Source organism: Neoarius graeffei, chromosome 15 (assembly GCF_027579695.1).
Source record: "Neoarius graeffei isolate fNeoGra1 chromosome 15, fNeoGra1.pri, whole genome shotgun sequence".
Classification (NCBI taxonomy): Eukaryota; Metazoa; Chordata; class Actinopteri; order Siluriformes; family Ariidae; genus Neoarius; species Neoarius graeffei.
The window spans coordinates 17,577,677-17,594,584 of NC_083583.1; the positions used below are offsets into that span (position 1 = coordinate 17,577,677).

Genomic DNA, 16,908 nt, shown 5'->3' on the forward strand with positions numbered 1-16,908 from the left:
TGTTGCCAGATTTGGTTGAGCGATTTCCGCCCAATCACATTCTAAACCCCGCCCACTTAAGCAAAAAACCGCCCAACAACGTTTTTTCACACGAAAACATTTAATATTTGAATAAACGTGTGTTTAAAAGCATTTACAGTATTAAATGTATTAGCCCAAATGTAAAATGGTATTTTATCACAGATAAATGACAGTGACAGTGACACAGAACATGTGAAAAACATACACTCATGACATAGGCCCACTCATTCCCAGGTTTGAGTGTTGAAACCACAATCTCACAACAATCAGGATAGAAAAAAAAAACACCTAGCCATATAAGCACATGTAACGTAGCCTACAGTATATGGCTTTTTACATTAATTAATTAAAAGGCATTATGGAATTCAGGCCCGGCCCTTACCAATTTGACACCCTAGTCAAGATTTTAGATGGTGCCCCCTCCCCAACACCAGTTAAAGCCACTGATCGTGTATCTATACTAACAAGAAATGGAATAGCTTTGTCTTAAAACATTCTTTTATTTAAACAAAAAAATTGCACGTTCAAAATACTTAATTAAAGGCATTAAATAAAGAAATTGCACATTCAAAATATGTAATACTGAATTAAAGAAACAAATACAAAATATGAACTGAATATATGAAACATAATATAAATGGCTTACATAAAGTATTACATTTACAGTACTCCCAAAATAAAAAATGTAAACAAGTGTTGTAATTCGTAAATGCAATATAAATAAGGCATTGCACAAAATAAGATATTAAAGAAACCAGTGTGCATGAAAAATACATGGATTTAAATAAAAATACAAAAATATAAAATTGTGATATTAAAAAGACCTCTAGTGGTGTTTTTTGGTACTGCCTTCAACTAGAACTATTGAAAAACTAAATGTAGAACGGGGGAAAAACTGTTGATATGTAACTATATGTGTTGATATTGAATATAGTACAAGGGAAATACTAGTTTACTATATGTTGATATGTTGTGCTGCTTTCCTATTTTTTTTTCTCAGTACTTTGATGTCTGTGGGCGGCACGGTGGTGTAGTGGTTAGCGCTGTCGCCTCACAGCAAGAAGGTCCTGGGTTCGAGCCCCGGGGCCGGCGAGGGCCTTTCTGTGCGGAGTTTGCATGTTCTCCCCGTGTCCGCGTGGGTTTCCTCCGGGTGATCCGGTTTCCCCCACAGTCCAAAGACATGCAGGTTAGGTTAACTGGTGACTCTAAATTGACCGTAGGTGTGAATGTGAGTGTGAATGGTTGTCTGTGTCTATGTGTCAGCCCTGTGATGACCTGGCGACTTATCCAGGGTGTACCCCGCCTTTCGCCCGTAGTCAGCTGGGATAGGCTCCAGCTTGCCTGCGACCCTGTAGAAGGATAAAGCGGCTAGAGATGATGAGATGAGATGAGATGATGTCTGTCCTGTCTCTGTCCACGTATGGGAGAGTGAAAAACGTAATTTCAGCTCCTTTGTATGACTGGTGCATGTGAGGAAATTGACAATAAAAGTTGAACTTGAACTTCACCAGCGCGTCCTCAATCTCACATAACCTGCTACAGCTTTACCCTCCTAGTCTTTCTTGCAGCAAAGTCATCTACAACATCATCATATGATAACTGATTTGAGACCACATGGTTGATGCTTATAATGGCAAGTTCACTGAGGTGGTCTTGCATCATAGTAGATCTCAGATAAGTTTTTATCAGTTTGAGCTTAGAGAAGCTTCTTTCAGCAGCAGCCACAGTAACAGGAAGAGTGGCAGAGATTCTCAAAGCAACCCACATGTTGGGGTAAATTTCTGCCAGCTTCTTCTCTTGCAGGAAGGTCAAAAGTTCCATGTTTGTCATATTCTTTGAGGGCAATGGTGGGAAATTCTGCATTTCCTTTGCAAGTTCTGTGCCATTAATGTCCTGCTGGCTGTCGTGGGTCAGGGCAGCACTTAGGGTTTGACACTTCTGGAGCAAGTCCTGTTCTTTCAAGTTGGGGAAATTGAGGAGCACAGCAAAGATGTTATTCATCTCTCCAAGACTCTGAAATCCCTCATCAAGTGAAGAGATGGCACTATCCACGACCACATTAAAAAATGTGGTTTCCAGGTTTCGTAGTGCATCTTGTATTGGCTCGTCTGGAGACTCATAGCCATTAGTAATGGTAGGCTATCAATTGTATTGTCTAATTGTTTATTACAGTGAAATGCAAATTAGCAGAAGGCAAAGAATTAGTTAACTGCAGTATAATATAGCATGTGAGAATGCCAAGTTATGCTCTAACATTAATTATGTACACTGATATAATGTTATCCATTGCTTTGCTGCATAGCCTAGAAAACAAGTGGTTAATGACGTTATCAATCATGGTTTTGCAACAGAAAAATAATATCGACATCATCTTTACTGAGTGTGACATTACCTCTGTCTTTGTCGCGTTTTTCCTCCTCTTCTTTCCTTTTCTTTCTCCCCTGGGCTCCTGACAATTTTGGACGTTTTGACATTTCTTCAGCTTGCATTAAAGCACGACCATCCTCCCCAAGTAGTAGTCTAGCATATGTAAAGCCTGGTCGGACGAGAGGGGGCGCCTTGGGAAAGTAACAGGTCTATTAATAATAATAATAATGATTATTATTATTATTATTATTATTATTATTGGCGGCACGGTGGTGTAGTGGTTAGCGCTGTCGCCTCACAGCAAGAAGGTCCGGGTTCGAGCCCCGTGGCCGGCGAGGGCCTTTCTGTGCAGAGTTTGCATGTTCTCCCCGTGTCCGCGTGGGTTTCCTCCGGGTGCTCCGGTTTCCCCCACAGTCCAAAGACATGCAGGTTAGGTTAACTGGTGACTCTAAATTGACCGTAGGTGTGAATGTGAGTGTGAATGGTTGTCTGTGTCTATGTGTCAGCCCTGTGATGACCTGGCGACTTGTCCAGGGTGTACCCCGCCTTTCGCCCGTAGTCAGCTGGGATAGACTCCAGCTTGCCTGCGACCCTGTAGAACAGGATAAAGCGGCTAGAGATAATGAGATGAGATTATTATTATTATTATTATTATTATTATTTACTGAATTCCTCACCACCCGCTCGGTGAGTTGCTTTTGTGTCTTCTTCCTTTACAGGAGAGAAAGTGTGCCATTTATGCTATTTGTAAAGAGAACACATCTGATTGCCTGTTTCGTTTCCCTGCAGTCTTGACGCACTGAGATTGTTTCTTGTTTTCAACGCGTTTATTATATTTTCCTCCAGGAAGCTCTTCGCAACATGGTTGCTTGAATGAGCTGTTAAACTGTCATTTTAATGAGAACACAGATCAACAAAGCAACTTTGTTTTATTTAAAAAAAAAAAACGTGCCAGGCACCATTGGGATATCTCGCTGCGAAACGTGTTCGGTGCATAAAAGACCTTTACTTCAGCCCAGACTGCTCAACGACACCGACAGACTGCTCCAAGTGCAGCCATATTCAAAACAAGCAACAGATCTATGTCAGTTATCTACGTTATGCAAAAACACTCTTTAGCCAACAACACTTAGGCTATTACATGGCCAAAACAGAGAATAGCCGCGGATGCGCACTTGCGCGCCCGAAGACACACTATAGACAGGGCGAACCACTATTGAGCGCTTACTGTTTCATGATTAACAACCACCACCACACCCCACCCCACCCCACCACACCCCGCTTTTTTTGACAAATCGCACCCTGACTACATGCTTTGCTTGTACAATTAAATTAGGCTAAGATATTATAATGCTGACTCGTTTTCAGAATAGTGGAAGTCATAATTTTTCTCCCCCCGTTTCTGCGCCCCTGGATGGACGCAGCGCCCTTAGCATTTGCCTATATTGCCTATGCCACGGGCCGGCTCTGATGGCATTAATGAATGAATCAGATATTGTAACTGGCCATAAGTTTTCTATACGCATAAACACAGGCTATAATTCAGAACAAAAACAGCGCATTAGGCCTACCATCTTCTTTACGCATAAACACAGGCTACATATTCAGAACAGCGCATCATCATCAGCTGTTACTCGTACATCGAAGAATTAAACCTCTCCAACAGCTGCTGGGGAGGTCTGAAGGTAGCGGACGTCCATCCATTCCTGGACAGGCCGGAGCGGACCTCCATGAGACTGGACAGGAGAGAGAGTCCCATACGATTTCTTGTATTGTCTTTCAAGAGCGCAACTTGGGAAAACGCTCTCTCAACGTGCGCATTGGATATGGGCAAAGACAGCAGTCGGATGGCACCCAATGCAAGATCTTGAAAACATGCATTCCCCCCTGCGTCTTTGAACGCTTCGATCTCCATCCAAAACGTGTCAATGGCCTGGTCGCCTCAAAAACCAGCTGATGCGACATTTCTCCACTGGCACTCCAAGGTGTCAACGGTGCACGTGAAAAACTCCATCGGTAACTCCCTCACCCTTGGTCTGTCCATGGTGGACATAACTGACTTAGGGGAGAGCAGCTCCATTTGCCGCAGCATATCCAGTGAGTCAGTTAAAGGTGGGGTATGAGATTTTTTTCAGGAGTATTTTTTATCATATTGCTTGAAAAGCTCCTCACACCCATGTTGCAAGCAGTACAATAGAAGGTTTGACCCCAAAACGAAATATTTCAATCCAGTCTACAGTGTAAAATAAAGGAAAAACGCCATCCAATCCTATCGAGGTACCACCTCAAAATGATTGGATACTGACACGTCAATCAGACTGAAGCCCGCGAGCAGCCCAGCCCTTCTGTGTGTGTGTGTGAGAGAGCAAGCAGCCAGGATTTTCTCAGTGCGCTCCCTCCAAACAACAGGGATTTACACGAAAACGGAAGGAGATATTCACAAAATTCTTTCACAGTGAGCGCCACAAGGATCTCCTGAACACACCGATGTAAGATTTGTCTGTAGTGTAAAAAATGAGGTCACTAGAACGAGTTAAAAACGAATGACTTTTCTGCCAAGTTTTATAATGGAAGTCTATGGGGCTGGGCGGCTGTGCTCTCCTCACTTTCAGGCTTCTCATTCAAAAACTGCAAGTCCTATCATGTAGGTAGACACATTATGTGAATCAGGACAAGTGTGGCTACTACTTTTGAGAAAATTATGTGTGTGGAGTGAAAATTGGGGCTGAAAACACAGTTTAAATGAGAAAGTTTGAGCTATTTTTCCAAGCTCTCTACACTCTCCACTGGTGTGTAATGCAATAGACACCCATTATAAAGGCTGATTTTCTCAGGCTTTATAAGGGAGAGGAGGGGTGGAGACGCGGGGGGTGGGAGCATGGCAAGGGCGGGCGTGTTTCTTTTCAAAATATGGCTTGCGGGAACCGTTATTCCAAAATCTCGTACCCCACCTTTAATCAACACTTTCTGATCAATCAAATTCAAGAATTCAAGAGTGCTGCATCATTTCACAAAAAAAAAGAATATTCTTGATTATTCTATCCACATTCACTGGATATGAGCAATCATGTGCTCTGATTGGCTACTCTACTACTAGGATATCAGCTTATACACCATGAGTAGAGAAAAACAAAATGGTGGAGCATGTTGCTGAACCAACCAAGGACAAAATAAAAACTCTACTCGAAAACAAAACCCGAAAAAATACAAAAAAGCAACAAAGTATTTAATGGTAAAAACGTATCCTTTTTATTTTTCAAGAATTATCACATTTTTCACAAATTGCTACTGTCATTTTGCCAGTTTGATTACATTCTAAGCAGAAATTATTTTGTCAGAAGTTTTGTATAAAGTTTTTATTTATCATATTTGCAAAAAATAATAAAAATGCTCTGTTTCTCAAAATCCAGTGAATTTGGATAGAATAAAACAATTATTCCACTCAGTCTCATCGTACATGGTTTATAGCCAACTCGGTGCTATGTGCCTTGTTGGCTATCAGCTCATGTATGACTCGATTTTGTGGAATAACTATTAACTATCCAGCTTTTAGAAATTCTTGAAAGACGTTTCTTTAACTAATTCCCAATCTAGCATCATCTCTTGAGGTTCTCGTGTCAATATCTGATAGATAACACACTCTTTAGTTTGAAGGCCTTTTCAAGTGGTCATGGCCCAACCATTAGGTCATTCGAGTTGAGGAATGACAAGGTGACTCTGAAGTCACACAGATGTCTTGGGTATAAATGCTTCACTCTGAGGTGAAATGACTGAGAGACCACACTGTCTGCCACATTCAGAAAAGACGGCCTGGAGAAGGCAAGTTTAAGCCTTTTAAGTGATGAATAGCAATATACACCATGAAATTGGGAGACAACAGAGGGCCGTGAAATCGGGGAAAGTACCGGAGGTGTTTTTGGTAAGGTGTAAATCGTAATTGGTAAAACTTAAAGACACTGTAAACATAAGAGCCCTTTTGGAGAGGTGTGAATCCTTGTTGAATCCATGCTTTTTAAATGCATTCACCATGCCATTGTTAAGATAGGTCAGATTTTCTTGGTGGTAGAGAAAAGGGGAAGTGGAGAGCAAGTTTACATGACAACAACCACCTCTGGTGGTCCCATTAGGGGCCATTAGTTTTACTGACATTTTTTAAGGCCTTGGCATCCAGGCTGACCTGGAGCTTAACTCCAGGCTGGACACCAGCACCACCAGGGCCTCTGATAAACATGGCTAAAGAAACATTCCTTTGGGAACGGACACAGCCCTATTTCATCAAAGCACTGGGAAGCTTCCATTTTGACATGGCTCAGGTTTGGCATCCGAGGAATCCCTTTTAGGCTCATTTATAACAGGGTGAGGTGACAAAGACATCATGAAAACATTTGCCAAAGACAGAGTGACCAGATGGTAGATGATGGAAGGGTTCAGGGCTCATTGTGTTGCTAATGGTCAAGTATATCCTTGTATTCTATTAATTAGGTTATTTTTATAACCTGTAAAGAAACTGAGTTGGGTCTAGAGGTTTTTATATAGATCTTGCTTGGATTAGAAATCATGGGGTGAACAAAATCACCAAAGAGGTCAGTGTTTCTATACAGTTGGGGGGGACTCAAATAGATTTTTTTTTTAGTTGTGCAAGGCAAATAGACCTTCAGGTGCATTTTTTTAGTTAGTTATGGCTGGGTTCTTGCCCAAACTGATAATCAAATCATCAGTTTTTCTTTGGCTAATCAGACAAAAGGTACACCACCACGTTTGCTGGAGCAGTTGGAGGTTAGGTGCCTTGCTCAAGGGCACTTGAGCCAGCCCTGCTGGTTCAGGGAATCAAACCAGCGACCTTTTGGTCTCAAAATTGTTTCTCTAACCATTTGGCCATGGCTTCCATTTTTATAATAAATACAATATACAGGTATATAGGGTTCTGAGAAGGAAAAAAAAGCTTTGTTCTCTTTTTATAGCATTTCTATTAAAGAAGAATGTAATAAAGTTAGTAATTGGACCTCTCTTTTGTCTTTTGTATCTCCATCCGAGCCCTGCAGTTTCAATACAGTACTATGCTCCGATGTCAGACCCAGACAGGACAGGAATAGTGGTTAAGCCAAAGTCACAAGTCCACCCACAGATCCACCACAAAGCATGGGCATGTATGTGTGCCCAATTAAAGCCACAGGGCTATCACTGAGTCCACTAACCCGTAATTTCCCACACTACTGAACAAATCAAAAGCAAAAGCTTAGATCTGCCTATCTACCTCTGGCACAATAAGACATCAGATCACCTGATGATAACACATTACACTTTGTGTTGTAAAGAAACAGGATGTTTACCAGAACACGTTCTTGACTTTGGGGGGTCCAATAAAACAATAAAAGCACAGTAAATCCTGCCAACTAGGATCTGTGGGAGGGTTGTGGTCACACCAAGCCTGTCACAATGCTGGGAGCCCCATGACTGACCACTGAGCTGTATTGTTAGCCAGTTGAGAAGCAACGTCACCATATAAAAATAAGAAAACAAAAAAGGGCAGTAGCGGTCTCACAATGGTCCTATTCTTGAGCTCAAATGAGATATAAATGCCTCAAAAAGTCATATGAAGGAGAAGAACTTTCCCATAACAAAATAAGCACATTCTTGTTCTTAACATTCCCTCATAAATGTGTTGCTTCTTTTTTGGTTGTGTGAATTACACCATCTGGTTGTTGGTCAGTCAAGTCCAGGGCCTGCTTCATGGTCACTGAACAATTATGAGTATGCATTAATACCTAAATGCTCATCAGTACAGAAAGATCAAATAAAAGCTCAAGTGTGTCTTTTCTTCATTTTGATTTGTGGCTCAGTTTTCTCTCAACTTTTAGAATCCACTAGACCAGGGTTTCCCAAAGTGTGGTGCGCGCACCCCCGGGGGTGCGCGAGCTGCCACTAGGGGGTGCGCAAGATAAAAAATGTAATGGCGATTTTTAACTCTTCTTCTACGCCGTAACGGTTCTGCAGGAGTTTGTGGCTTCATTCATTCATTCGCGATGCTCAACTGATTGAATTCGGCAAAACTAAATGCGCCACCACAAATCAGGGATGAAGGAGGAGAAACCCCAACAGATAGGGAGGAATCGGGGGCAAATGGTGAGGAGGAGAGAAGAGAGGGAGACGGGATTGCAGCGGATTAATTGTTGTATCTCTTTAAAATGCATATGTTCAGAATTATCATTGCTATTTTTACTGTTATTATATGTTAACTTTTTTGCAAATTAAATTATTCTCAATTCATTTTCATAACCTTGTAATGACAGGGTTGTGTTGCTAGTGTTTTAAACACGGATGAAAATCATATATTTTCTCCATATCTGGCTGGTATACTACATGCCTCGATGTGATCTCCCTTTGTAATGAATTTGCGCATTTACCGTGTTGCAACGTTTTAAAACTGTTACATTTCAATCAAATTCTATCTAATTCAAATACGAGAGCGCATATGTTAGTGATTCGATGTTCTCATTCGAGCACATGTTGCCTTTGCAAGAAAGCTTTGGTGGGTTTTTTTTTTTTTTCACTTTTGTGCAGGGGCGTAGGCAGAAATTTGTAATACTGTGGACTTCTATGAAATAGAGTGGACCCCATTGTAAGCGGGGGGTCTGGGGGTCCTCCCCCAGAAAAATTTGTATTTCTTAGATGCAATTTCCTGCATTCTAACCAATTTTAGGGTGAATATATTAGCTAATCCCATCTGATTCACAGCCCTCTGATTAATGGCAAGATTAAGAATTGTGTCAAGTTTCAGCTCAGAGCAGGTCAGATCTTTTGTTTTGAAATACAGGACGATTCCGTATTGTAAGGGACAGTTGACAACCCTACCCTTTCACCCCCCTATTTTGCTTACTTTAAAAAAAAAAAAAAAAAACCTACATTATAGACAACGGGTCTTTATTCGCTATTGTTTTGTAACGGCATTATCATCATTGTCCACATCTGTTTCTTCTGATTTCGATCTTTTTGGCTTATTAAAGAAAGAGGACAGCGATGTCTGTTTAGACATTTTCTGTTTAAGTTAGCGCAGCTAAACTAGCATTCTAGGTCAGCGATGACTTCCGTTTTTTGGCATAGCAACGGATGTTTGCTTCTTGCCGCTTATCAAAAACGCGGGCATTAGCCAATCAAAATGATTATAGAGAAAAAAAAAACACTGACAAAAATATAATTTCTGTAAATAGTTGTAACATTATACTTAATTCAAAGTGTTTTGTTTCGTGTTACATTATTGTCATCCTGCTGTTCATTGAATTTCACGTTAAAAACACCTCCTCTATGGTGGGCGAGCCAGCTGTCAATCAAGTTGGACACCTCCGATAGGGTGGGCCAGCCGTCAATCATAGTGGCACCGGCCCACTGTTGCCCTTATGTGCCTACGCCACTGCTTTCGTGGTTTCCTGCAGGTGTGGCAAACGATGTTTATCATTTTAGCACGATTAAAGATGCTGCCTTTATAAGAAAGCGTGTGTTTTTTGAAACTGGGGAACTGGGGGTGCGTCAACCTGATTGGAGTATAGAAGGGGGTGCGCGGCCAAAAAAGTTTGGGAACCGCTGCACTAGACCATGCATTCAACACCAATCAATCAGTGCGACCAGTCAGACGCAAAGCAACAGAGGATTCCAGAGCTGTCTCCCATGACAGAATCAACAGTCCATTGTAAATTAAAAGAAACAACTGTATGGCTGCTGAAAACAACATTATCCTAATACCCCATTTCAGGGGCCAATGACTTTTCTTTTAAATACCATTCCACTTTGAGTTAACCTGCACAATCATTAATGAGACTTTAACAAAATATATTTTAAAAAGGGCAACCACTGTTTAATAAAGTGTTAATTCAGACTCGCACGATAAGGGGTATGGTGTGAACATTCATGATGGAACACTCAATTTTAATATATAGTACTGTGCAAAAGTCTTAAGCACTATTTTTTTTCCATACAAACTTTGCTCTACACTACAAAAAAATTGAAAACTGAATTTGAGGAAAAACTTACTTAATACTAGTGAAATTATCTTGCTGCATGGACAGATATTTTAGTTGATAAGACATCTTAGAATAAATTGGTTGCAATCTAGAACTAGGTTTAATAATCTCAGAATTGGTGTTCTGTATTATTCTAATAGGAAATGCTAGATCGTTTCAACTATTTTCAAGATATTTTCACTTGCTATCATTTTTTGCAGTGTAGATTTCTATTTGATGACTTCTACATTATCGAGTCGGTACAAAAATATTTTAGAGTTCCAAACATTCGTTTTCCAGCACAAAATTAAACGTTACAGAAAAAAAAAATGTTTGTAGCTGAGCAGCATATTACATAACAGATTAAAAAAGAAAACATAATTGAGGCTACTGGGTTTTGGTGCAAAATTAAGAAGCAAGTGTGACAGTCAAAGTGTCCAGAAGAACTGTGGCTGGTTCTGTAAGATGCTCAGTAAAACCTACAGCTCACTTCCTTACAAAACGGCACTCATTGTACCTCAGACTATGATTTTTTTTAAAAGCAAAGGGTCATCTCACACCAAATATTGACTTTGTTTCATTTATGATGGCTTACTGCTTACAGTATTTTTTTAATGTTGAAAAACATTTCATTTCATTAATTTTAAGCCTTTTTTTTGGTCTACAGCATTTCTTTACATGTGCCTCAGACTTTGCACAGGACTGTACATATAGTCTGGTTATTAAGAGCTGAATTGGGTAAAAAAGCAACCTAGTTTCTTGAGTGATGGAGGTAGCATCCATCCATCCATCCATCCATCATTTGTAGCTGCTTATCCTGGTCTACAGGGTCGCAGGCAAGCTGCAGCCTATCCCAGCTGACTATAGGTGAGAGGCAGGGTACACCCTGGACAAGTCGCCAGGTTATCAGAGGGCTGACACAGAGGCAAACAACCATTCCCACTCACACCTACAGTCAATTTAGAGCCACCAATTAGCCTAACCGGCATGTCTTTGGGGGAAACCAGAGCACCCAGAGGAAACCCACGCAGAGCATGCAAACTCTACACAGAAAGGCCTTCACCAGCCGCTGGGCTCGAACCCAGGACCTTCTTGCTGTGAGGTGACAATGCTAACCACTACACCACCATGCCACCCTTGGAGGTAGCATGTTGTGGGGATTCTTTTCATCAGCAAGGGCTGGGAAACTGGTCAGTATTGAGGTCAAAATAGATGGAACCAAATATTGGGCAATTAAAAGAAACCCTTTTCCAATCTGCAAAAGCACTGAGACTTGGTCAGAAGGTTCGTCTTCCAACAAAACAACAGCCCAAAGCATACTACCAAGACTACACTAGCAGTTCAAAACCAAGAATCTGAATATGTTAGAATGGCTCAGTCAAAGTCCAGACATCAATCCAATCGGGAATCTGTGATAAGACTTGGCAAAACAATTCCAGATTGTGCCACTATAAAATGAAGAAAAGTTCAAGGTGGGTGGGTGAATACTTATGTAAAACACTGCAGGAACCTTTATTGTTGTGGAACATCCATGAAACAATTTATAGCTTTACCTTTGACTGTTATAAAGCACTGACACTGGAGAGTCCTTCAAATAATGTGAAATAAGAAGATCACTTTATTAATTCCAAAGGAATAATTAATTAATTCATTCATTAATTTGTTATTTTTCTGTTCTGCTTATCCATTGCAAGTCATGGGTAAGCTGGAGCCAATCCCAGTTGACACTGGGTGAGGGGTAGGGTACACCCTGGACAGGTCTCCAATCTATAACAGAGCTAACACAGCGAGACAGACACTATCTCACATTCACACCTATGTACAATTTAGAGTAGCCAGTTGACTTAATCCACGTGCTTCTGGACTGTAGGAGGAAACCGGAGCACCCAGAGGAAACCCATGCAGGCACAATGAGAACATACAAACTCCTCACAGAAAGGCCCCAGTCAACCAGCAGGTTTGAACCCAAGAACCTGCTTCCTGTGAGACAACAGTACTAACCACTGCACCGCACCAAGGTAAATTCCCATTTCCAAATTTAGACTCACAAATAGATCAGAAAAACTTCAGCATGTCAACAATTGCAAGGTTTTTAAATGCATTTATTATTATTATTATCATTGATTTAGTGTCAACAAGAAATTACAATGATTAGTATCTAAAGCATATCACACACATTAGACAGCAGGACTATTGCATTGTGAGCTTCAGGAAATAAACAATGCATTTGAAACACCCATGAGTAGAATATAATTAAATATTTTAGCCACATTCACTAGATATGAGCAATCGCATGCTCTGATTGGCTACTCTACTACTAGGATATCAGCTCATATACTGGGAGTAGATAAAATCAAAATGGCGGAGTATATTGTTGAACCAACCGAGGACAAAATAAAAACCTCTATTCAAAAACAAAACCCACAAAAATTCAAAAGGCAACAAAATTTGGAATAAAAGTATTTGATGAAAAGAAAATATCTATTTTTATTTTTCAAGAATTATTATTATAGCATTTTTCACAAATTACTACTGTGATTTCGCCGGTTTGTTTACATTCTTCATCTTTAAGTATTAAAATTTGTTAATTTTTTTTTTTTAGATTGGTTCAAAAGCTCAAAGAAGTTTGAAAATTACATAATTGAAATGTCCAAGGAAGAATTAAATAAATGTCTAAAGCTATTTGTATACCTTGGCACGACAGCAAGACGGCACTTTCTACAAAGAAACGACACCAAAGTCAATTCGTGCAGCAATCGATAGGTTTATAAGAAGCCCGCCTAAGCGGAAATGGTTTTGTTGGACATTTTGTATAAAGTTTTTATTTATCAAATTGGTAAAAAATAAAAATGCTCCCTTTCTCAAAATCCAGTGAATGTGAATATAATAAAACAATTATTCCACTCAATCTTGTCGTAAATGGTGCTACGCTCCTCGTCGGCTATCAGCTCGTGTATGACCCGATTTTGTGGAATAACTGTTAAATAGCATCAGTAAAAGTGTTTTATCCTGTTTATAATTAGGAATAAATGATTCTAAACTATTAAAACAACCGACTAATTTATTAATCACTATTAAACTTAAAATGCCAGGATTTATGAACATGAATATTGGAAATATATTGTGTCATTCTGTCATCCCACACAGACAAATAGTACAAATATTTGCAAATTTAGCCTGCAGACTATCTAACTGCTAGTAAACTAGCTCTAGAGTTTTTATTTGCCTTTTTTTTTTATATTCTCAGCGATAATTTGAACCATTATGTTAATCAGTAAAATGAGTTAATTTAGGAAGCAGTTTAGCTAAATGTTTATGGGAACCACATCATCATTGTCATCATCATGATCATCCTTTAATCTCATTGGTTTGTTTTGTCATACAACCTGATTGCTTCAAAGGTGTACAAGTTATTTAGTGATATGACATCAGAAGCTGGGAGGAGGAGGATGATAATGATGATTTGCAGTAGCAGCAGTACCCAAATGGCAAAAAAAAACACCCTCCAAAAAGCAATCTGTCCTCATAGTGACTTCTATTCTGACAAGTCCCTATCTCTCTTGGCTCTTGCCTTTCTCCTAAGTAGTTTATCACCAATGAAAAGGCAGATGACATGCCATAAAACCCTGCGAAACAGCAGTAAAATAACCAAAACCACCACAAGAACACCTGAAAACATTTTGGAACTATACTACAAAGTGATACCTAATGATGTTTTAAAGCGACAAAAGGCCTTTTACACTCCCCTGTATTTTTCTTGGTCCCCCCCTTTTCTCTCGTTCTGTTTGACAGCATCAATGCCCTGTGCCTGCTGGCCAAACAGAGATGTGTAAGTATTAATTCCAAAGACGAAGCAGGAGTGTGTGCCCGGAGCAATGTAATCTCAGCTGCATGCCAAGCTCAGGCGCGGGGCCGAGGCGTGGGGCTCAGGCGCAGGCAGCTGACAGGGCAAGGTTGAGTTGCTGTTGCTGTGTTGTCAGGATGTAGATGGGGGGGGTGCAGTGGTGACGAGGGGGGCCTGCTGCACTATTCAGCCCTGGCTTTACCCACTTCAACCTGCTAACAATGACAGCTCTGTCCGAGAGAACTCCAAGAACCGAGCCGGGGCCCCCCTCCCAAACTAAGGCCCTGTCCACACGGCAACGGATTCAGGTGACTCCGATACAATTGCTTATCGTTTAGGCCTGGCGTCCACACGGCACCGGCGTTTTGGGTGCCCAAAACACAATCTTTTTGAGAACGGGTTCCAGAGTGGAAAGATCTGGCAACGTTGCCGTTGTGAAGTCGTCTGGATGAGTAGAACGGATTTGTTTACGATGACGTCACAACCACATGACTGTGAGTGCTTCACGCCGGGTAGAAGTGTAACGAACTCGATGCAAGTTGTCAACAAATCCTCTAACTTGGTTCATGAAACGCGCTTACAAAATATTTTCACTGTGAATATTTATTATGTAATGGTGCAAAGTGAGAGAGAGAGAGAGAGAGAGAGAGACTCTGTCCTTAGGGCAGAGTCAATCCCGCCAGCAAAAATAGGGAAAAAAAAGGAGCGATCTCACCTCTTCAGATGTGGGTTTAAGTCCTACAATACATTCCTCAAAAAGGGCATAGAAGAGCAAATTAATCCATCAACGTGTAGCATTCAATTTATTCCAGACCATTAAAGACGCCGCCTTCCGCGTAGAATCATACGTCATCCTCGCCGCCATATTGGATAGGTCAAAGCGGAGAATAAAGATTCATGTGCTGCATTTAACTGTACCAACAGGTTTACCGTCCAAACGAGATCATATGGGATTACCTTTCACAGGTGAGAAACAACAAATTAATCCATCAACGTGTAGCATTCAATTTATTCCAGACCATTAAAGACGCTGCCTTCCGTGTAGAATCATACGTCATCCTTGCCGCCATATTGGATAGGTCAAAGCGGAGAATAAAGATTAGCTGCGTTTAACTGTACCAACAGGTTTGCCGTCCAAACGAGATCACATGGGATTACCTTTCACAGGTGAGACTGGAAAAATACTTTTCATTGTATTTGGTCATTATAATGTAATTTTACGAACAGATTTTCCTGACTTTGTGGCTAATATGAAGTCTCGCGCATAATAGTTTATGAGCATGCGTCCTTACTTCTTCTATTGTTCTGGTGTCTCCGAAGGGACCGTCTTACAGCGCCCCTAGAGGTGTGGCATGTGTATCGCATCATTTTCAGCAAGCGTTGCGTTGCCATATGGACCTGATATTTTACTGATCGTTGCCCATTTGGACACGATATATTTTTAAATAACATCTCGTTGCCGTTGTCGTGTGGATGTAGCCTAAGAGCCCTGATTTGTGGAGTGTGCCCCGCTCCCTTCTCTCTCTGATCCCTTGTCTATCTGTCCTTCGCTCCTTTCTTTGGCACAGCACTGATGTAATCCAAAAACATCCACAGGAGCAGCTGCACAGCGAAACTGTCCTCTCCAGCTCTCTCTCTCTCCCTTGCTCGTTTTTTTTCTTCTCCTCTCACTCTATCTCTCAGCCGCTCTCTTCTCCTTTTCTTTCTCCAGTGGCATGCGAGGCTGTCACGGGGAGGGAGCTGTGGGGAGCAGAGACATTTAGGGCCTTTCTCTTCTCTAAAATGGGCTATCACTTCAAATCTTCTTTGCCATCTACCTCCGTATCCTGTTTGAAGAGCTTTCGGCGTCTGGCTGGAGGACAGATAAAGAATTCCAACAGTTTGGGAATGCAGCTTTAGACATGCGTTTAGATGCAGAAAATAACAGGAATAATGAAATCAGGATGGTTAGATAGGAGTTAAATGGTATAATGGCATATATAGTGTATGGAAAAGCTCACCTGGTCTTCAGCTGTCAGGAACCTTTGCTCACTGGTCTTAAGCTGCAGCCTTATCCCAAAGTAAAGACCATGTGTTTGACAAATAAAGAATTCCAACAGTTTGGGAATGCAGCTTTAGACATGCGTTTAGATGCAGAAAATAACAGGAATAATGAAATCAGGATGGTTAGATAGGAGTTAAATGGTATAATGGCATATATAGTGTATGGAAAAGCTCACCTGGTCTTCAGCTGTCAGGAACCTTTGCTCACTGGTCTTAAGCTGCAGCCTTATCCCAAAGTAAAGACCATGTGTTTGATTTTAAGATTTGAAGTGTAACTTTTCTGATAGAAACACAATAGCATTCACTTTTGGTCTGATAAGGAATAGTGCAGGGGGAGGGGAGGAATCCTTCAAATCACATTTGGACAAACAACGGGCTGAGAACTTCTCAAGGTGCACTTGTGAGACTTACAGTATGTTTCTGTTTTGTGGAGCTTCCTAACACCCTGCTGCACTCTTTTGCAAAGAGCCCTGAGGGTTATCCTGTGTGGAAAACCTTGATCGATACCATCGCTTCTCTATGCCACAGAAGATGGAAGAGCACAGAGGGGTGGCAGGCTGTGTCCTACACAAGACCCACAAAAAAAATCCTTTCCAAATAGCCATCATGTGAAGAAATGTGTTTAAAAAAATGTGCTGT

At 40.9% G+C, this 16,908-nt stretch overlaps 1 protein-coding gene across 1 annotated transcript; it reads right to left on the bottom strand.

The window, feature by feature from the left end:
• Nucleotides 1–787: 787 nt before the first annotated feature.
• On the bottom strand, nucleotides 788–16,452 carry LOC132899217 (uncharacterized). Its single transcript, XM_060940943.1, has 4 exons — nucleotides 16,446–16,452; nucleotides 16,227–16,275; nucleotides 2,414–2,579; nucleotides 788–2,129 (listed from the first exon to the last, which is right to left on the bottom strand). The coding sequence occupies exons 3-4, from the start codon at nucleotides 2,508–2,510 to the stop codon at nucleotides 1,558–1,560; spliced, it is 669 nt and encodes a 222-aa protein (XP_060796926.1). The 5' UTR covers nucleotides 2,511–2,579; nucleotides 16,227–16,275; nucleotides 16,446–16,452; the 3' UTR covers nucleotides 788–1,557.
• Nucleotides 16,453–16,908: the final 456 nt, after the last annotated feature.

What these genes read in the sequence shown, in the direction of transcription:
- LOC132899217 (XM_060940943.1), bottom strand. Translation starts at nt 2,510, where the DNA reads ATGCAAGCTGAAGAAATGTCAAAACGTCCAAAATTGTCAGGAGCCCAG. An exon ending in AAAACGCGACAAAGACAGAG is followed by an intron (nt 2,130 to 2,413) that starts GTAATGTCACAC and finishes ATGAGTCTCCAG; the next exon opens with ACGAGCCAATACAAGATGCA.